At 37.1% G+C, this 22,465-nt stretch overlaps 1 protein-coding gene across 6 annotated transcripts in view; it reads right to left on the bottom strand.

Annotated features, from left to right (window-relative positions):
* Vps13b (vacuolar protein sorting 13 homolog B) overlaps nt 1-22,465 on the bottom strand; it is a 553,125-nt gene that overhangs the window by 307,770 nt on the left and 222,890 nt on the right. For all 6 annotated transcript variants that reach the window (XM_036207944.1, XM_036207941.1, XM_036207943.1 and 3 more), the window contains exons 22-23: nt 17,306-17,433; nt 12,212-12,446 (exon numbers count right to left, since the gene is read on the bottom strand). In XM_036207944.1, coding sequence (XP_036063837.1) covers nt 12,212-12,446; nt 17,306-17,433 — 363 coding nt within the window. The remainder of the gene's footprint in view (nt 1-12,211; nt 12,447-17,305; nt 17,434-22,465) is intronic.

Below are 22,465 nucleotides of genomic sequence, written 5' to 3'. Positions count from 1 at the left end.
CTCATGGTAAACTGGAGAGAACAAAACAAAACTAAACTCAAGTCAGAAAAAGTTATCACTCTAGACCGTCAGAATAGTATATTAATTAATATCTATAATTTTATAGAATAAGGAATATCCATATATATATTTATACATGTATTTAAGTATCTAGCATAAAGATTAAGAACAAATATTGGGAAAAAATCTTAAATGTGACCACAGAGTGATTTATTTACTCCTATGCATATAAATTTCCTTTAATAAAAATAATGCCTTGGTAATCACTTAAAAACCACATTTACTCCAAAGAATCAAAGGAAAATGATTGTACCACCTGACAGAATATTTGGGATATATCCAATGCTGTCCTAAAAAGAAAGTTTATATCCATCAATACACACATTAAAAATCATAGATCTCACATAAACAACTTAATGATTTCACATAAGGTTCTAGAAAAAAAGTCAAACTGAAATGTAACTATTTCTTAGTAGTGATGGCTTAGGAAAAATTCTTATCTGTCTAAAGCTCTTTAGGGAAAACTTAAGAGTAATTCTGAAGGTAAATTTCTTTATTACTCTCTCATGAAAAATCTTTTGTAAAAGTCTCTCTACATAGCTACATTCTCCACACACACACCTCTCTCTATAACTCAGCTACATTTCTCCCTCAGCATTCTCCCTTTCTCTTTCTCCTTCTCTCAACTCTCCTCCCACTCCCCCTCCTCCCTCTCCCTCTCTCTCCAACATCCAAACTCTGGACAGTTATGTGTTACATTTTCAGGGTCCTACCCATTCTCATAACACATGTTAAGTCACATAGTTTTCTCAGGCTAGGGAGGTTACACTGACCAGCCAGTGAGTAACACTTGGAAGTGCACTTGGCTCTGAGCTAGTCAGGATTCCCAGATAAAAAATGACATTGAAATTCAGGACTTAACAATAACAATTAAGTTGGATGAACCCTAAGTCCTGTAACATAAACTGAGGCTGGAAATACATGCAGAAAGTCAATTATTACAGAGGGTTATGTCTAACAAAGTTGCTTCATGTCTGACCTTGATTCAGCAATAAACACCTGGGAATTTGTCTTTGTGTATTCTCTGCAGGGGCAGCTAGTCTGTTTTGAACTTGTTCTGAAATCTAAAATTAGCTGTCTTTGTGTCTGAGAATGCTGTTACTTTCCTGTGTCAGTTATGAAAAATATTCTAGCATTCTTTCTATCATCAGAATTATACAGCTTAAGCAAAAATTATCTTACAGATCATCCACAGCTGTATGTGTGCCTAAAGATGGAATATTTTCTCAAGATAAAACACACAAGCAGTGGGAAAAATACCCATAGCAGTTTTTAGAGAAGAAATGTAGTGGCACAAGAGAGAAATTACAGACAAAAGCAACTAGTCATTTACAATCAATGACTCACATGGCCTTGCCTGGTAGGGCTTCACATGAGAGAATTATTCATCTGGTAGGTCAAACTATTAAATACTAGTTGTCACCTGCTGTATATTCCCACGGCCTCTGATAAAACCATGCTACCAGCAGCTACCAGCAGTAACCCAGACCCAGAAACACAAACATGTTATGTACTCACTTATAAATGAATGGTAGCTGTAAAGCAAGGGATAACTGTGGTGCTACAATCCACAGACCCAGAGAAGCTAAGTAACAAGAAAGGCTCAACGAGGAACCCACACATCATACTGTAGAGGGGAACTAGAATAGATATAACCTGTGGATGGGGGACGGGTTGGGATAGAGGGAGGGATGGGAACAGGAGGGCTCAAGGTGAAGGATGATGAAGAGAGAACTAGGAGAAACTGGAATCTGGGGCATCTCTGGGAAAAACTAGAGACCTAGTGCAATGGCAACTCCCAGGAGTCTACGAAGGTGACTCTAGCTACAACTCCTAGCAATGGAAAACACTGAATTCACTATCTCTTGCAACCAAGCAAGACTTCCAGTGTAGGGACTGGGGCACCGACCCAGAAACAAATCCTTCAAGCTACAATTTGTCCTGTCTAGAAAATGTGCTGGGGTAAAGGTGGGGCAGAAATTGTGGGAGTAGCCAATCAATAACTGGTCCAGCTTGAGCCCCATGCCCATGAGAGGGAGCTTCCTCCTGATGACCAGGACCCAGAAGCAGGATAGCCAGAAACCTAGGATAGAACCAAACATGATTGGAGGAGGAAAAGAAATCAATGAAATGATTTCCAATGATATTCTGCTATACTCAGATTGGTGCCTAGGTCAATTGTCATGAGAGAGGCTTCATCCAGCAACCAATGAAAAAAGATGCAGAAACACACAGCCAAACATTAGGCAGACCTAGAGGAATTCTGTCAAAAAGTAAAAGCCTCAGAAGACATCACTAACAACAAAAAAGGTACGCAGATGGCAGTCAAGCTTCCTTTGACTCATCACAAAGAATGCGCAACTTCAGACAAGGAGAAAGTATCACAGGCTATGAGACAGACAAACCACAACTTTACATACTGCAGATTCTGTGCGTCAGAAGGAGGCACGTTCATCACTGCTGCAAATAAAATGACACCTCTCCTTTGAAGAAATTTTGTCAGTTTTTAACTAAAGTAAACAGAGAGTACATGATCCAACAAACACACACTCCTGTAATTATTCAACAGAGTTGAGTTAACATAAAAATATTATAGATATGTGAGTTTGTGTATTATTCATAAGTTGCCACAATTTGAAAGTAACCAAGATATTTTTGGTTGATGATCGGATAAACTGCCCCACATACAATGCAAGCTTAGTACAGAAAAGAGAAAGAGATACTAATCATTAATACGCCCAGAGGAAATGTCAACTGTACTATCATATGTCTAAAAATGTAAAACTAGGAGAGAATAAATAATAAGATCACTGAGTGCCAGCTGTTTTAACAGATGAAGAAGCAGAGAGATGGGTAAGTGTAGCTCGGGGATTTTGGTGGCAATGAAAATACTATGTATGAAAAGATAATAGTAGAAATTTGTCATTATACATAACAAATATCACCAAAAGACAGTCCTAAAGTAAACTACAATTTTTGAGAAATAAAGATGTCTCAATAGGCCCATCATTTGTAGCCAATATAGCATTCAGGTCTGTGATGTTGTCAACTGGAAAACCCAAGTCTACAGGCAGAAAATACATAGGATATTTCTATAATTGTCTCTCAATTTTATTGTGAACCTAAAATTAGGTGTCACAACAGTATCAACATTTTACAATGATTTTAAAATACAAATATTAAAAAGGAAAAACATTATCTTTTCCTTAATACCAAGAAAAAAATTGATTTCTTTAAGAAGTGATCAGGAAACTATGCAAGCACTTTGTTCTGTCACACTAGGTTTTGTTTTAATGTAAATGTTCTAACATTCATAAAGGCAAAATTGGCGAGCATGGAGTAGATGGTGTAAGAATCCATTTTAGCATTTAGGAGCTACCAAACTCATAGACAAATAAAAGATGAAGCAGGCTGAATGTGAGTAATAAGAGAATAGTGCCTGAAGCAACCATGTTAGCCAAATTTGGGCTCAAAAGTTGCACCACAAAGTGAGACAGCCTGCACACCTAATCTCATCACTTGGGGGGCTGAGGTGGGAGGATTGTAAATCCTAGGCTAGTCTGGGATCAGGAATAGCCTGAAATTTAACATCCTTTGTAAAATATGCATGGACATTTTCAAGACACTTAAAATTATTACCCTAAAAAGAAATTAGAAGTTCTTTTCTAAGAGTCAAAGGATTTCTATTAGAAGTTCTTTTCTAAGAGTCAAAGGATTTCTATTTGAATACATAATTTAAGAATTCAAACAAATAAGCCTAGAAAAAATGGGAAAATAAAATATTGCAATAGTACAACACCATCTTCATAACTGAAAGAAGTTGACTATGACACATTTTCAACCACTCAACTGGAACAATGCACATAAACCAATAGAGTGAACAAGAACAACAAAGAAAAAGCACCTTTATGTTCTCTATAGATGCTGAATAATTTCCACATCAGCTTATATTGAAACTCACTAAATCCAACAGCAGCAAAGTTTGAACTTACAAATGATCTCAATATTCCATTTCTGTCAAAATATTTTGTTAACGCCACAAGCAACTCTTTCAAAGAAGAAATAACAAACCTCTGTTAGGCACAGGGTGGAAATCCATCTGTTCAGAGGTGTTGGCTGGATGTAGCAAATTACCTTTGCAAGGCTCATGGCAAGAGCTCCCTAATGAAACTAAAGATGTGGACTTTGACCAAAACACCCTACATAAACTAAACCTGGCTACAGCAGAGACCGTCTCTTCCCAATGCATCTGAAATCAGATGATAGATTTCAGCATCTTGAACTTTAAAAATAAATGAATACAGAAAGAGCCTTAAATCTCTCATAGGATAGCTTCTACATCATTCCATTTATCATTTCTGTAATTTTCTAGAATGGCTTTTAATGAAGAATCTGTTGGATTACCGATAAGCTTTCAAATTACATTTAAGAACTGTGTGAAGACCTTATAGACTACAGGTACTACAGGTAACTAAGATTTGGTTGAGGATTATGGTGAGGGGGTGAAGATGGAAGGAAAAGAAACCTAGAAACTAAGTGCTGTTAAACCTCATATCCAAAAAAATGAAACCTACTACAACATTAATGATTTTAAAATGTCAGTTACAGAAGACCACACACTATGGTTCTATTCATTCAAAATATCTAAAACACCAAGTTCATACAGATATAATACATGCATATAAATAAGGGCCACAGGCTGAGATAACAAGAAATGGAGAGTAATGTCCAATGTGGTAGCTTTTGTAGGAAAGTAAAGTATTCTAAAATCCGGCAACAGTGCTGGTTGCATAAGATTGTGAAAACACTGAAAAACATTAAATTTGATACTTTAAAAGTATTTTGTGCATGGGAACTACATCTTTTAAAGCTGCTACACAAACATTAATGAATGTCGATAACATTCATTTAGGGACAAATCATTTAGACCTTACAAAATTAATTCTATACTTGAGAAAAAGTCCCCAAAACTCACTAGTTGAGCTTAACATAATCGTTATGACCAGAGCATTGTGCAAGGGACGCACAACTATCTAAGGTGGATTCTGAATACCCCCAGACGGGCAGGGGAGAGTTCCTAGGACCCAAATTCAAATAGATAAGAAGGAATGTGTTCAAGATGCTACAGAAAGAAGCATTACTTCAGGACAAAGACAATACAAAGAACTTTTACAAAGCCTCCTTTTAATATGTCATATTTCCAGTCCAGAAAAAAAGTTTTCTGTAGCACGAATCTTAAAGAGTATTATTAATAAAATCAAACCTGAGGCCAGTTATTGGGGTGAATGCTGGAAGATCAGAGAGAAGCAGGGCAAGCCACAGCCACCTCACCTCACCAGTTCCTCAGCTGATCCTGTTTCCTCAGACTGGAAACCTCTGAGTCCTCATCTGAATGGGTCTCAGCTAAAAAACAGATGTGGCTGTGGTTTATCAAAAGGTATCTTCTGAGGCCAGGACAATATGGCACCATCCCTGAAGTGAGTGGCCTTTGCAATCTGGAAAAGGTACAATGCCCATTTCTTCAAAGGCAGCTGAACAGGGAGTGGGCCAATGGCTTCTGATGTGCAATGGAACAGCAGATGAAACAGTTATTCTTGAAGAATAACTAAGCTCACCCCTCTCAATAGTAGACTGGCGTTTAATAGAGAGATGCGGAGAAGAATGGGATGCCAAGATGAAGCCACACACACACAGCCAAGAAGAATGGACAGCTGAATTAAAAAAACATCAACAATTTCCAGAATTTAAAATCCTGAATCATGACATGACACTAGTGGAATTCAGGTGTTTCTGGTTCATGGACTGCTCTCACCAAATGTGAGGTCAAACTGTTGACCTTGTGTACATCCTAGTTCACAAATAAGTCTGTCAGATATGCTAAGCCTATAGGCTGAAGATGCCCCAACACTGCGGAGAAACCTCAGGTGACTGTCCAGGCAGCTGGCTGTTTCTGTCAGCTCACATTTGTTTTTTTTTTTTTTTTTTTGGAAGCTGCTTGCATGCATTTCCTGTTTTTATTTTTTATTGAGTAGTATTATTTCCTTCTTGGGTCTCTGAGGAAGTTGAAGATCAGTTAGTTATAGTTACAGTTTTCCTTGTTAAGAATTTCAGAAAAGAAACTCACTAACAGTTTAAGTGTATAAATTTGAAAGACATTATAAGACAGTTCTGTTAGTAATATAAGTTAGGATAGAAAGTGAATCAGGTACATTTTGGACTTACCAAAATAGGATAGATAATGGAATTATTTTCTCTGAATCTGTCAAATATGAATGGACGAGACATTTTTTAGGTATTTATTGCTTGTATATATGGTATATAGTTATTGTACTTTTGTATATAGTTTTTCTTATAATAGTTATAACTTTTTTCCTTTTTTTCTTTTCAGTAAAATAGAAAAGGGGAAATATGGTGATGTTTTATTTATACTGAAATGTGATTTGATTTGTATGTTAATAAAGTTGCCTTGGGATCAGAGCAAGCTACAGCAGAAGCTGGGTGGTGGTGGTGCACACCTTTAATCCCAGCACTTGGGAGGCAGAGCTAGGTGGATCTCTGAGTGTTCAAGGACACAGCCAGCATGGAGACACACGCCTCAAATCTCAATACCAACCATAGAAGATCTGGAGGTCTGTACAGACAGGCAGTGATGAGGAAGTCATGTGGTTGGGTTTACAACCAATGAAAAGGCAGAACAGAAAGTCTATAAAAAGGAAAAACACAGAAGTAGGTCTCTTGTGGAGAGGAAAGACAGCAGCAGCAGTGAAGGGTAAGGTTTTCAGCTCTCAGCTATTGCTTTGACCTTTTGTCTTTTAACTCTGCAATTGGCTCTGTGTTTCTTTAACAAGACGGTAACATCTACAGTTTTCAATGGAGCTTTCATTTCAAGAAAGGCAGAGAATTAAACATCAAATCTGGAGCTAAAACGTTCACAGGCTATCTGATTTCTGGCTCTAGGCAGAATACATAGTAATCAAATACCATAATTCCTATTCTTGCATTCTAATAATATGAACAAAGTGTTGACCTATGTAGTACTGTCAAATTTTGAGCCTTGTTATTGTAATACATAATCATATTATTTTCTTTATGAATCCAATTTTTCCAAGTTCACCTTTTGTTTGAAATGAGCATGTCCAAGTTCAAAGAGGTAGAGGTATTATTTGCAATTTAAACTGGACACACAGCAATCTAAGAGATCAAGCACACATTGAACATGAACCAGCTCCAGTCATCTCACAATTAGTTAACTGGTGTAAATAAATTAGAAACCTGAAAAATAATTGTAGATATAACAGTCTTTTTTAAAATAAGAAACACAGAGCCAAATACAGAGTTAAAAGCCAAGAGGTCAGAGCAGTAGCTAAGAGCTAAAAACCTTACCCTTCACTGCCGCAGTTGTCCTTCCTCTCAGCAAGAAACCTACTTCCTGTGTGTCTGTCCTTTTTATAGACTTTCTGTTCTGCCTTCTCATTGGTTGTAAACCCAACCACATGACCTCCTCGTCACTGCCTGTCTGTACAGACCTCCAGGTCTTCCATGGTTGGTATTGAGATTAGAGGCATGTGTCTCCATGCTGGCTGTATCCTTGAACACACAGAGATCGACTTGGCTCTGCCTCCCAAGTGCTGGGATTAAAGGTGTGTGCCACCACCACCCAGCTTCTGCTATGGCTTGCTCAGACCCCCAGGCAACTTTATTTATTAACATACAAATAAAATCACACTTCAGTACAAATAAAATATCACCATAAATAATATATTCAATGACTTCTCCATAATATACTCATTCATAACTCAATTGGCTGCAATTAAAATCATCCTCTTTTAATTTTACTTTGGCCTATAAAAATACCCCAAACCACCAGCCAATCCCCATCCTCTAGGAAATCAGACTCTTGGTGAAGAGCCAGGGACCCACCTAGTGGCCCCGTTCAGCCTTTCCTTCTAGCCCATCTCTACTCTTTTGTGACATCCCCACACATCAGCAGAATGACTGTCTACCAGGGGTCCCACATCCACCACACCTGGCTGGGATTCAAAGATCACACAGTCTCCACATTTGACTATAACTGATGGTCAACAGCTACCAAAGAACAGAATACTCACCCAACAAATAGGAGACCAGGTATCTACACCAGATCCCAGTGCAAAAACACAAACAGCCAAGTCAATACACCTCCTTCAGAATCCAGGAGCCCTACTGTTTCAGGTCCCGAGAAAAGCAATTAAGCTGAAGCACAGGACAAGGACTTCCAAAATCATGGTCATAAACATGTTAAAAACTTTTAAGAGGAAATAAATAAATGCCTTAAAGAAGACCATGGAAACAGAACCAGGGAATGACATAATGGAAACAATTCAAGACATGAGAGAATTTACAAAAGAAATAGAGTTACTAAAGAAAAAGCACACTGAAATAAATCTGGAAGTGAAAAAGCCATGATGTCAAAGGGAAACCTCAGAAGTAAGCTTCAGCAATAGATTAAAAGTCACGGAAGAGGGAATTGAGAACTTAAAAATGAGGTACACAAAGTGGATATCTAAGTCAAAGAAAATGTTAAATCTAAATAAATCTAGGCACAAAACATACAGGAAGTATTGAACACCATGAAAAGATTAAACCCACAAATATAGAAGAAGGAAAAGCGTCCCAGGACACAGACGATATCTCTAACAAAGTCATAGAAGAAAATGTCCCAGGTCTGAAGAAAGAGATGCCTATCAAGGTACAAGCAGTATGCAGAACACCAAATAAGATTTTAAAAAAAAAGGGGGGGGGGGATTTTCCCATAACAGAAAATAATCAAAATAGCAAATTAGCAGAACAAAAAAAGGATATTAAAAACTGCAGCGGAGTCACCAAAAAAGGCAGGCCCTTTTTAAAGTGACACATTACACTTCAATGAAGGCTCTGAGAGCCAGAAGACCCTGGACATTGTTAAATAAGCTCTAAGATGCTACTGATGCCAGCCCAGAATACTATACCCAGTAAAACTATCAATCACAATCTGTGGAAAAAGAAAAAAAAAAAAAAACCCTTTTATGTTCACCAATTCAGCTCTATAGAAGGTACTAGAAGAACAAATTCATTCTGAAAAGAAACTTTTCACCCAAAGCCAGATGAATTCAGTGCAGAATCCTACAAGACCTTAAAAGGAGAACAACAGTACTCCTCAAATTATTAAGCAAAACAGAAGCTGAAGGAACATTACCTATTTTTCTTTACAAAGCTACTATTACCTTGAACCAAAACCATACAAAGACCCCTTCCCACCAAAAGAGAAAGAAAATAATAGACTAATAATTTTGAATAGAAATGTAAAAATTCTCAATAAAAACACTTGCAAGCTGAATAAGAACATATGAAAAGATTATCCACCATAATCAAATTGGATTGTTCATTGCTGGCAGGACTGCAAACTGGTATAGCCCCTATTGAAATCACTTAAGATCAACTACTCCACTCTTGGGTATATAAACAAAAGATTCTACAACGTACTCCAAAGATAAGGAGCTCATCCATGTTCACTGTTGCTCATTTCCTACCTGCCAGAAACTGGAAACAATCTAGAAGACCATCACTAATGAATGGATAATTCAAATGTGGTAGAGTTTCATGATGGAATATTATACAGCTGTTAAGAAAAACAGACATTGCAGGCAACTGGGGAGCACAAGAAACAATCATCCCAAATGAGGTAACCAGCGTGCAGAAAAAAAACAAACACTGCATGTTTTCTCTGATATCTGTGTGTCAGTTTTTAGGCTGTAGATGTGTGTGTTTCAATCTGAACAGAGAGTAAGGGGCGGGGTGAGGGGAGGTTCTATGGAAGGAGAAGTACAGTATAGGATAACAGACACATGAAGTGGAAACTAGAATAGGGTGTGGAGGGGAATGGGAGGGCAGGCAAAGTAGGGAAAGTAGTGGGGGACAATCAACACTTAGGGCCTTTTGAAAAGCCACACAGAAGCCTACTACTGTGGAAGTTATCTAAAATACATATATAAAATGAAGCTAAATGAACTCACCATACAACGTACACACACACACACACACACACACACACACACACACACACACACACACACACACACCCTGCTACAAAACATCACAAGCTATTGGTTACTCTCCATAACCTGGGGGTAAGCTCCTAATCACTGAAGGTAAAACTTACTTATGGCATTGGAGAAATTGAGCTAGTGGCCAACTAGAAACTTTGACTACACTCATTAGTGCTTATGGTGCTAGAAGGTACTTTGTACATTACCAGAGTAATCATGAATTTCAGAAAAAGGTAATCATCAATTTCGTCCTACAGCTATAAACCCTACAACCTACACAGAGGCCTGCTTGCAAAATATACCATAGCAATAGAGGATCAAATGCTATGGAACTAATAAACCACATTCTGTTTGGATTCAAGGCCAGTCCATGAAATAGAAACCATATATATGTATAACACTGCTAAAGAAGAACCTAAGACAGGTCACAGACCTAATACTACTATTCAGTTAAAGGAACATAATAACTAAAAGATTCCCAGTGTCAGACATATTGCTGTACCCGTAGATTTGAGCAACACTCAGCCGTCATCAGAGAAGCTTCTACTTGCAATCAAAGGTAAGGAAACGGGATCTACAAGTGAACAAGGGGCAGAGTGGGAGACTTGGAAGCGCTCAGACAAGATGGATGTCTTTATCAGACCCCGGGGATCGACTAGGAAGTGGAGATAGAGTAAGAGCAGAGCTGCTGAGTGACCCCACATGAATAATGTCTCCCATACAACAGGACTGGAGCACATAAGATCACAGAGAGGGTGACATCTCCTTCAAGACTTGCGCAGGCTGAAAGCAGACACAATCCTGGCACTGAGAAGGAAAAGTGAGCACGTGTCCCACTCTAACCATGAATCTACGCAACTGGTACCTACTGGGAATAAGAAAAAGTGTTTTTCCAATGGAGTGTCAGCAGGTCTATCCACCACACTCCAGGGCAGGTCCCATGCCCAGGAGTAGCTGATTGACACAAAATAGGCTCCCTGTTTGTTCTGTGTTCTTTTTCTTTTGTTTTGGTATTCTTATATTTTGTGGATCTTCTTTTTGTTAGTTTTGATTTTCTTTTTTGTTGTTTTCCTGGTTTTTGATATTTTGGATTTCCTTGAGAAAAAGGACATGAAGTTGGGTGGGTAGGGGGGCAGTGATAACCAGAGAGGAATTAGGGAAGGGAAAGAATACAACTAAAGCATAGTTTATAAAACCTTTTTAAAAATAAAATAAACTCAAACCAACTTTGATCTTAATAGTTCCTCGTTTGTATTTTTTAATCATAACATCTTATATATTTTATAGGTAATTTACGTTAATATATAAATGATCATTGAAAAGTATGAGGGCAACAAAATATACCAGCACACAGTACAATTAAAATAAATCTTCATATAGAAGTTGATATATACTAACATATCAAAAAAAAAAAAAAAAAAAAACAAAACAGGACAGGAGAGATGGCTATACAGTTAAGAACACTGGCTATTCTACCAGACAACCAGATTTCAAGTCCCAGCAACCACATGGTAGCTCACAACTGCTGTGAGATGATTTCTCTGTATGTTATGAATATGTGCTGCTACTGTTGGTTAATAAAGAAGCTCTTAAGGCCTATGGCAACACAGGATATAGCCAGGCGGGAAATCCAAGAGAAACAGAGGGAGAAGAAGGTTAGAGTCAGAGCAGACGCAAGCCCACTGCACAAAGATCAACATGCCAGTAGACTGGTAACACCATGGCCATGTGGCAATACATAGATTAATAGAAATAGGTTAATTTAAGATGTCAGAGCTAGCCAGCAATAAGCCTGAGACATAGACCAACAGTTTGTAATTAATATCAAGCCTCTGAGTGATTATTGTTCAAAAGCGGCTGCGGGGCTGTGGCACTGGGGCGGGACAGAGAAAAATGTCCAACTACACACAACTGTCTGTAACTCCAGTCCCAATATGTACAATGTACTCCTCTGCAGTCTACACTTATATGGTGCACAGACATACATGCAGTCAAAACACTCATATGGATAAAACAAAACACAGGGGTGGAATGGAACTTACAACTGCCAGCATAAAATAACAAGATGAAAAAATATTTAAATGTACCCTCTTCAAGGATGGGCCGTGGTATGACAAAGGGAATCTCCTGCAGAGGCTCCATGCACTTGTGGCCAGCACTGATAATCTTTATTTGTGGCAAACAGAGGACAAGTGTTCCTGGTGTGCTGGTTTGTCCATGGTACCAACTTCTTACTGTCCCAGGGATGTCACTAGACACAATTGTACTCGGGGAAGGCAGGCTATCATTTGGAATGAACACACAGCAAGACTGGACATCAAGCTAGAAAAGAAAAGCAGAATGAAAATATGGGAGTCAGATCAAACACACATTGGAACTAATAACTTCACAATAAATAATGAAGTCAAAACTAAAAACATGCTCAGTGTGTGTCTTCATGAGTTATTTTACTTAAGAAATGTAAACGACAATTGAAAAAGTATTATTTCAAGCTACAAACTTGATTAAAACATCCAGTGACATAAGATCAAAACTGCAGCTGCCTTTACCACTTTTCAAGAATCATGATCGAGTTAGAAAATATGCTGGGAAATGGAGAAAGATCACCCTGCTTCTCCAGTTCATTAGATCTGGTTAGCAGCAGCCAAATAAGACTGCAAACTTTTTTTTTTAATAATGCTATTACTACGCCCATTCAGGCCTTGAATTTTAAAATTATAGACTAAAATAGATACACATAAAATACTCAGTTCACAGCTCTAAATAACCATTAAAAGAATGTGTCTAAGTAAGAAAATTTGTGTATACACCCTAAGAAGTAGTTTGTGTGTGTGTGTGTGTGTGTGTGTGTGTGTGTGTGTGTGTGTGTGTATTAGGCATGGTAAAATGAAAAGTCTTGGAAATCAAAGAACTTTTTCTGATTTTAGCCATCAAGTTATTATGTAAATTGTGATTTTCCATAAAATGTTTAATACTACTTAAAAACTGAGAAGTTATGTAACTCACCAGACTTACAGTACATTAAAACAAGTCCAAATGCAAAACTCACTGATAGCTGTTTGTTTGTTTTCTGACTTCAGAACCAGTGAAGATTAATTTGTTAGTCTTAGCTGATGATTACAAATAATATTTTGTATGTAGCTATAATATTGCCTCAAATTTTAGCATACTTAAGTTATTTTGTTAAGCAAATATAAACTACAACTTCTTAGTTTTCTATAGAAATTGTACAACAAAGATGTGATTTGAAGGTAAGATGAAAACTGTATTGCTTATTAAGCCTTGGGATACTTCAGGTAATTGAGCTAGCAAGGATACTATATTTTATAAAAGATAACAATAGGTATAGTAATATCCCTTCTTTCAAGGTAATATATTTCTAATGAGAGCATGGCATTCCACTTAGATTTCCATGATACAATAAATCATTCACTAACCTACAAATAAGCAACCTGGTTTATGTTGGCTTCATATTTCTGGGTATGGACAACTACTGAATTCAGAGAAAAAAATGGCACATAACCTTTTGCATAAAAAAATGTATATGATATATCAACTGACTTTTTTAATTGTCATTTGGATTTCTTAAAAAAAATAACTCATGAAGACACACAGAGGGCCTGTTTGCATTTTTTACTTCATTATTTATTGTGAAAATATTAGTAAGTTTTAAAACCTTATCTTATAGCTGAGGCAATTTAAGCATGCAAGTGTAAAACAGTTGATCAGCTCAAGATCACAATGTACTTCAGTAAGAAATAAGTCAAGCTGGGCAGTAATGGCATATGCCTTTAATCCCAGCACTCAGGAGGCAGAGGCAGGTGTGTCTCTGTGAGTTTGAGGCCAGCCTGATCTATGGAGTGAATTCCAGAACAGCCAGGGCTGGGGGCGGGGGGGGGGGGGGGGGGAGAATAAGTCTAAATAGTCTTATATGTATCACTAGTAGGTTTTAAATAATTAACATAATGCATTAGAAATGTTTAACTGTACAGTATACAATGGCATAACCTAAGTGAGCACTCTTTCCTAACTCAGGTTAAAAGAACAAAATATGAATAAATAGTAACATTTCATATAGATATTGATATCATGTTAAAAATGTTCTCAACAATTTGAGGTCATTCATTTAATAATATTGAAACATGTGACCATATACAGAAAGTTAGCATCAGAAGGACAATTTTAGTTGCACTCTCATTTCCAAAATCATAAAGCATCCCACTCTACTAACTTAAATGTCAACAACTTCCTAGCAGGGAGACAATAATAATGCATATATAATAATAGAGTATGAGCTAGGTAAACAGTCTAGAAGACGAGCTTTCTAAAGATGACACATGTGAGGAGGATTTCTTCGGTGATTAGACTCTAAACACACAATACAGAGCTCTCAAAATTATTATAGAGTGCCATGTATTCTATACGCTGAGGCTATCACATGAATCTTTTCAAATTTTTAGAATAACTGTTAAACCTTGTGTCTAAACTGTGGTTTAATGTAAAATTCTGAATGATTTATGTTACTGGACATAAATGTGAGGCTGTAAATTCTGCATGAATGTAAGGACCTGACAATCCAAGGGAATGAAAATGAAGTAATCTGCCAGTAAGACATCCTGAGTCTAGGGGTCAGATTTTGTTCATGGAAACCACCTGGTTGGGACCCTCTGCACCACACCAAACACAAATGATCTTTTAAAAAAAATATCCTCTTCATTAATGCATTGCAGCTGCACTAAGTGTTACTTCATTTTTCCATGGCAACATCCTTTCTGTTTCAAGGATCTTGTTTCAGTTTTGGTAGCAACATGCTCTTTTGCCAACACTGAACACATTCATGGGTGAAAGTAAAGGATTATTACAAATTCTTGAAGTAGAACCACCTCTGTTTAATTCCTCTTAGGTCAGGGGCTATGCACTTAGGTATCAGATACAGACAGTAAACCAATAAAGTAAAAAAGGTTTGGTATTCATATTTTAACAAACGAAATTATTGCAGTGTATTCTTTTTCTTAAATTTCAAGTTTATGTGTCATTAAAACAGACCTATGCCATGGTGTTCACTGGCTCTATATATGAGATTTCAAAATTAGAAGCCTGTTTTTTTCCAAGGACAGACAGAAAGGGAGTGGATCCTGAGGGGAGGCAGGAAGGGAAGGTGAGAATAAACTGGGAAGAATACAGGAAGGGAAAACTGTAATCAGGACATATTGCATGAGGAAAGAATCTATTTTCAGTGAAAGAAAAAAAAAAGAATGTTTGTCATTTATATGCTGTATAAATGTGATAGCAAATCATTTACAGAGAACTATTTACACATTAATCTGAAAAATCTTAACTAGTCAGTGGCCATCTTATAAAACACTTCATATGTAAATGCTTTCTAATGTTGTGCTAGGTGGTCCTTAAGTGAATGTCCTTCATTCTATAAGAGACAATTTCAAGTTAAAGAAAGATGAACATTGTAAACTACAGCACCCATGGTTTTCATCTGTGTACTCTTGAATATCAACCATGAACTGGCAGAGAGCTTCATTAATGTGTCAAACTCAATAGTAGTGCAAAAACAAACAAACAAACAAAAACAAACAAACAAAAAAAAGGCCTTGACAGTATTTCAGAGAATTTCTGGGTATTTCAAAACATTCATCAGACTATAAACTCTAAGTCACACAGCACCATTTTGTTTGTGCTAGAGTGCACAACACAGTACCCAGCATTTACTAGATACTCAACAAACTGTTAAATAAGTAAAGGATGATTTTTGCCACCAGAGATTAAAATCATTTCATTTATGTTGTTCACTATTTTGTTCCACAGAAGAAATCTATTAGGGCAATCAATAAAATTCACTTATTGGTCAGACAAGTTCAAGCAGAGTTGTGGTATAGGTGATAAGTCATTTTCCTTAGGGGAAATACAAAATTGACAGAAAAATGTATGATACTGTCAACTAAACATTTGCCAAACAAATCCACGAATAAATATTGTCAACTACTTATGAGACTAAATAGATTGGCCTTCAAGGACTTAAAAGGATGTACATGATGCACACACTTTAAAATGTTATTATTTTCCTATATATTTATGGGCTTTCAAAATTATCTGCCTTCTATTTGTGCTACAACAAAACAAATACACAAAACTGTAACCAAATTCATTTCTTGTTTTACGTCATTAGTCTGTTTGGGCTCTCTATTGATGTGATAAAATACCATGACCAAAGCAACTTGGAGAGGAAAAGGTTTATCTCAGCTCACAGGTCCCAGTCACAGAGCATCGCTAACACAGTTTAGGGCTGGAACTTAAGGCAGGAACCTGGAGGCAGGAGCAGATGCAGGGGCCATGGAGGAGCTCTGTACACTTGCTTGCTCCTCATGGTTTGCTCAGCCTGCTTTCTTTCCTATCCACAGTGAGCTGGGCCTTTCTACACTAATCATCAATCAAGAGAACTTTCCACAGAGTAGCCCACAGCCCAACCTGGTGGGGGCATTTTCTCAAGTGAAGTTCCTTCTTCATAAATGACTCTGGCTTGTGTCAAGATGAAAAAAACCAGCCAGCATAATATGTCATAGGACTATTTTGGGTATGGAATCTAAAGATACCATAGTTTAAGTCTTAAATAAAAATAAAACAAAATAAAATCTCAAAGGGAACCATGTATTATCTCCCATACTTTTCCCATTCAATTTTGATAGGAGGAGGGGCAATTCCTAGAGTTGGATTTCAGGTTTAAGAAGCTACCATGCATATACAAAACTGTTAGTGTTAATAGGATAAAACATATTTTCATAATTAATGTGACTGACTATTCATCTGCCTGTCCTAAAATGTCTACTCTTAACTGATCCTGAAGATGAGTCAGGAAGTTCACCAGACATCAAAAAATATGATTATTTCATCACTGGCCACAATCTGGGTGAAATTCCCAGGAGGAAATTCAATTAATTCAAGTATAACCAGCTTTACTTGAGATAGTATGCTTGACAATCTCACCAAAATCACAAAAGTAGTTCTCTATAAATGGCCGAGTACTACTGAGGAATCAGAGACTCAGAAAACAAATGGAACCCTGAAATGTTATTGGACACCAACCTGAACCTCAATATACATGGAATGTTGTCAGAAATATTGTACCACAATTAAATATGATACAATTTTATAACATTAGTTAAATTTACCTGTAGTGTGAGGCTCTTCACTGCATTCCATAATATTCCAATAAATTCTTTCATTCTTTCTTCAGGACTTCTACAACTTTCATGAATGTGCAGCATGGCCTTCACAGGGACTGACAGTGGTCGGGACTCTTAAATATAAGAACAGCTTATTAGTTAGCAAAACGTACACATTGCAATTTCACAAAGCTATACTGGAAGTATTCTAAGATGGTTTCTTTCTCTGCTTAAATTCATTGCAACTATCCGAGATCATATGTGCCACAACACTTCGTCCTCTAAAGTTACTGATATCAGCAGCAAGTCAAGTCACAGGTGGCTGAGGCTAACTTCTGAAGGGAAGGAAGGCACTAACTGATTACACAGAGAGGCACCCCTTTATGAACACTTACTAAGCTGTAACTTTGTTGATTTCTCAGCACAAAAGTAGTAAGCCAATAAAAATTCTGCAAAAAACTAATTCACCATTGTGTTGATATTACATTTGTGCCAAAACGTGGTGATATTTTATTTGTATGTTAAATAAAGTTTGCCTGGAGATCAGAGGAAATAGCAAGCAATATTAGGAAACACAAAAGTCAAAGCAGTGGTAGCACACACCTTTAATCCTATCACTTATCAGGCAGGGTCTCTGTGTGTTCAAGGCCACACTAGGGAACAGAGCCAAGCACGGAGACATACACCCATCCCAGTACCAACTATGGAGACCTGGAGGTCTGTATAAACAGGCAGTGACAAGGAAGTGAGGTAGCTGGGCTAAGATAGCCAATGAGAGGGCAGAACAGCATGGCAATAACAGCCTGGGTAGACAGGCAGTCAAGGCATTTGGAAGATGTAGAGCTGGTGAGATAATGTGGGCTGGTGGCTATTCCTATTTCCCTGATCTCTAAGGCTTTCACCACCAAATTTGGCTCTGTGTTTTTTATTTAATAAGACCATTTAGAAATTCATCTATACACCATCATAAAATGATAAAAAATGGGTCTTCTCATAAATGAAAATTTCTGATGACAAAGACTTACTCATAGAATTTCTCAACTACAAAAGATTTCATGGTGACAAAAATTAATCCAAGTATACAGAAAGCTTATGTTATCATAAAATAAAACTGATATTCCACTGTTAATAAAAATTTTGTTCATTAAGAGCTACAGGCCTTCAAAATTTGTTTACAATTTCAAGAATAACTTTACCCTATTTTAAATTTCTAACAACATGTAAATTATGTATTTTTATCTTAGTAGACTCATGAAAATTAAACTGAATGTTACTACATATAGGAAATCTATATGCAAAAGAAAATAGAAGAGAGAGAACAAGGAAAAATAAAAGAAAGCAAAGGTGATAGGAAGGGACAGAAAATGCTGAACAATTACTACCTTCTGTAAAAATTATCATTCAGCCAGTTGAAGAGGAGGTACAATTCAAGGCACTGACAAAAACATATTTTGGTATCTTTCAAAATAGAAATAAACTAAAATTTTGTGATATAATCCAAAAATAGTTTAAAACAGTGCATAAATTTTAGTGAGAACTTGTCTATTAGATAAACAAAAAGCAATAGGAAACTGAACAACAAACCATGGCATAAATACCTGTCAGAAGGTAGTAAATAAAGTGAACACAGTAGTTCTACTGTGTGGATTTGGATATAAATTGCTTTATAACAATTATCTATCTTGATTTTCTTAACAAAAATTAAAGTTATACCTCTTTGCATAAGAAAGTGGCAAATAAACATATTTTAAATTTCTATCAATTTAATTAAAATCTTTTTTGAAATATGAATATAAAAGATTTTCACAAAGATTTATGGTAATTTTTTAAACTACTGAAAAATATTATGGCCAAGGAATGAATCTTACAACTTGGCATAAATCCATTTAGAGAGTGCTATTACTATCGGGGAACTACCACCAACAATGAAGTGGGGCCACCCATTCCCAAGACAGCTGTGTGCTTACTGAAACAGTGTTCTTCCACACAACGATCTGATAAGGAAGCCAATGTGAGGAAGTAATGCAGATACAGTACTCATGCATGAAGTCCTCAAATGATAGAATTTTTAAAACCGCAGTCCTTGAAATCTGATTGTATCCTAAAGGAATCCTAAAGGAACTGTGCAAGAAAAATGTAGAAGAACTGCTAAGTGACCTCACTAGATACAAATCTGGAGCCAGATACAGGGAGGAAAGCCTGAGAGATCAGGGAAATAGGAAAAGTCACAAGCTAACCTCACCTCACCTCAGTCTCCAAAGAGAGCTACTTCCTGTCTACCCATGCCGATATGCCTTGCTGTTCTGTTCTCCCTTTGTCTCTCTCAGCCCAGCTACATCACTGTCTCTTCCTGCCCAGCTCTGTCACTGCCTGTCTATCTGACAGACTCCAGACCCCTATGGTTGGTGCTGGGATTAAAGGCGTATGTCACCATGCCTGGCTCTGTTCTCCAGTGTGGCCTTGAACTCACAGAAATGCAGACAGATCCCTGCCTTCCAAGTGGTAAGATTAAAGGCATGTGCTACCATTGACTAAACTGCTACGTTTACTTATAGTGGCTGGCTTTTTCCTCTGATTCTCAGATAAATTTTATTGGGGATCACAGTATATTTGGGGGGGTCACAATACATCACCTCATTTCCCCTTTTTTTGTATAAAATAAAAAATTATAGCTAATATAAGAAAAATTATTTACAATGAGTACAATAACTATATACAATATATAAAAGCAATAAATAGATCAACAATGTCTAATCCATTTGCATTTGACAAATTCAGAGAACAGATTCCATTATTATTATTATTGGTCATAGTCACTATCTTTCTAAAGAAAAAGGAGGATAGGATACAGATATGACAGGATAAAAGGATAGATTATTGAATCTACTTTTGAAGAATAACAACTTACTGAATTGTTTTACATTGCTATGGATTATAGTTTATTGATACAAATTTAAAAGTAATTTGTTATACTGTACATATATTTCTACTCTCATTTAAAATATTTTGTTTATGCAACTCATTTGAAATTGTACTGTATAGTTGAGAAATATAGATTAATAATTAGTCATCTATGATAATCAAATTTACAGTCATGTAAGTTAAGTTTTCTAGGTATACATAGATATATTTCAATTAGGTAGGTAATCTTCAAACACATCAAAGACCTAACAAAATATGGTATTTAAAATATTTTAAAAATTTAGACGTTCCTGGACAATAAGACAGGTCTGCTCCTGGCAGCACCAATTTACTTCAGAGAGAAAGTTGGGCATCGAAGACACTCCATTTGGAGTTTACTTTCTTGGCAAAACTGGCCATTTGGGCAAGAAACTGTTCTTGCCTGGACTGTTTCACAAAATGTTTTATCAACTGAAGATGCAGGACCCATAGGAAGGTGACCACTGAACTTTGCAAGATGAAATGGTCCTTCAGGTTCCTGCTTCACAGAGGAAACTGACAGACATGCTGCCGGACACAGAGAGAAGGAAATAAAAAACTCTAGACCTATTGGCTGAAGATGGATAACCCAACCTTGCAGAGGAACTGTAGATGACTGGCCAGGTAGACAGCTATCTCTGCCATTTCCAGAATTTTGGAAGTTGCTTACAATGTTTACTTAGGTAATATATCCTTCTGGGGTCTTTGATGTAGTTGAAGACTAGATAATCATAATTGTCCATGGTTATGATAACAGATAAATTAGATATGAAACTTTACACTCACAAATATAGGATAGAATATTTTCTTTAGTTTTGACAAATACAAATAGAGTAGATATTATAACTGTAATTCTTGCTTGCTAATAGTTTTATTGCATGTACTTTTATTATGTTAAAGTTAAAACCTTCCTTTTTGATTAGACAGAAAAGGGGAAGTGCTGTGAGATGTCGTTCTGTTTGCTGTGCATATGTGTTGCTCTGATTAGTTGATAAATAAAACACTGATTGGCCAGTAGCCAGGATGGAAGTACAGGCTGGGGGAGCAGATGAGGAGAATTCTGGGCAGAAAAAGGACTGACACAGAGCCAAGAGCCAGACACAGAGGAAGCAAGATGTTAAGGCAGAACTGAGAAAAGGTACCAAGCCACGTGGCTCAACACAGATAAGAATTATGGGTTAATTTAAGTGTAAGAGATAGTCAGTAATAAGCCTGAGCTAATGGCCAAGCAGTTATAATTAATATAAGCTTCTGAGTGATTATTTTATAAGCGGGCCATGGGACTGTGGGGGCCTAGTGGGACCGGAGATAACTTCTAACTACAGAAAAACATAATTAACAATGTGGCAATTAGAAATACAAATATAGACTATTTTCAATCTACCATAGTTTTTAACAGTTAACTATGGTGATAAATTATTTGTACTGAAATGTGATTTTATTTGTATGTTAATAAATAAAGTTGCCTAGGGGTCAGAGCTAATAGCAAGCCATAGCAGAAGCTGGGGCGCACGCCTTTAATCCCAGCACTTCAGTGGCAGAGCCAGGCGGACCTCTATGTGTTCAAGGATTCAGCCAGCATGGAGACACAGGCTTTTAATCTCAATACTAACCTTAGAAGACCTGGAGGTCTGTATAGACAGGCAGTGACAAGGAGGTCATGTGGCTGAGTTTACAACCAATGAGAAGGCAGAACAGAAAGTCAATAAAAGGACAGACACACAGGAAGTAGGCCTCTTGCTGAGGGGAAGGACAGCTGCAGCAGTGAAGGGTAAAAAAGGGTTTTTAGCTCTTAGCTATTGCTCTGACCTCTTGGGCTTTTAACTCGGCAATTGGCTCTGTGTTTTGTGTTTAATAAGTCTGTTCATTTACAAGTTAACTGCTCACTTTTGTGTCTTGTGATTTGTAAGGAAGTAAGGTGACAACTCAGTATATTTTTATGGGCAGGATAAATATTCTGTATAAACCTTTGCTAATGTAGAATTACATTCACTACGGAAACCTCTACAGCACCCACTTACGACACATACAATCAACCATTAAACCCATAACAGCACAGAAAGAATACATGATCATTCAGATGCAACAACACTGCTCTATAAGACAACCAATCACAAGGAAGTGGATTAACTCCCCAAGTCGCTAGACAGGCAGTGGCAACAGAATACTGGACTCGACCCACAAAGCCCTCAGGGCCGAATATTTCAGCTGCTGCGTTCACTCCCG

This window comes from Onychomys torridus, chromosome 16 (genome assembly GCF_903995425.1).
Source record: "Onychomys torridus chromosome 16, mOncTor1.1, whole genome shotgun sequence".
Classification (NCBI taxonomy): Eukaryota; Metazoa; Chordata; class Mammalia; order Rodentia; family Cricetidae; genus Onychomys; species Onychomys torridus.
The sequence above is the reverse complement of the archived record's forward strand: the minus strand, read 5'-3'. Positions and strand labels throughout refer to the sequence as shown.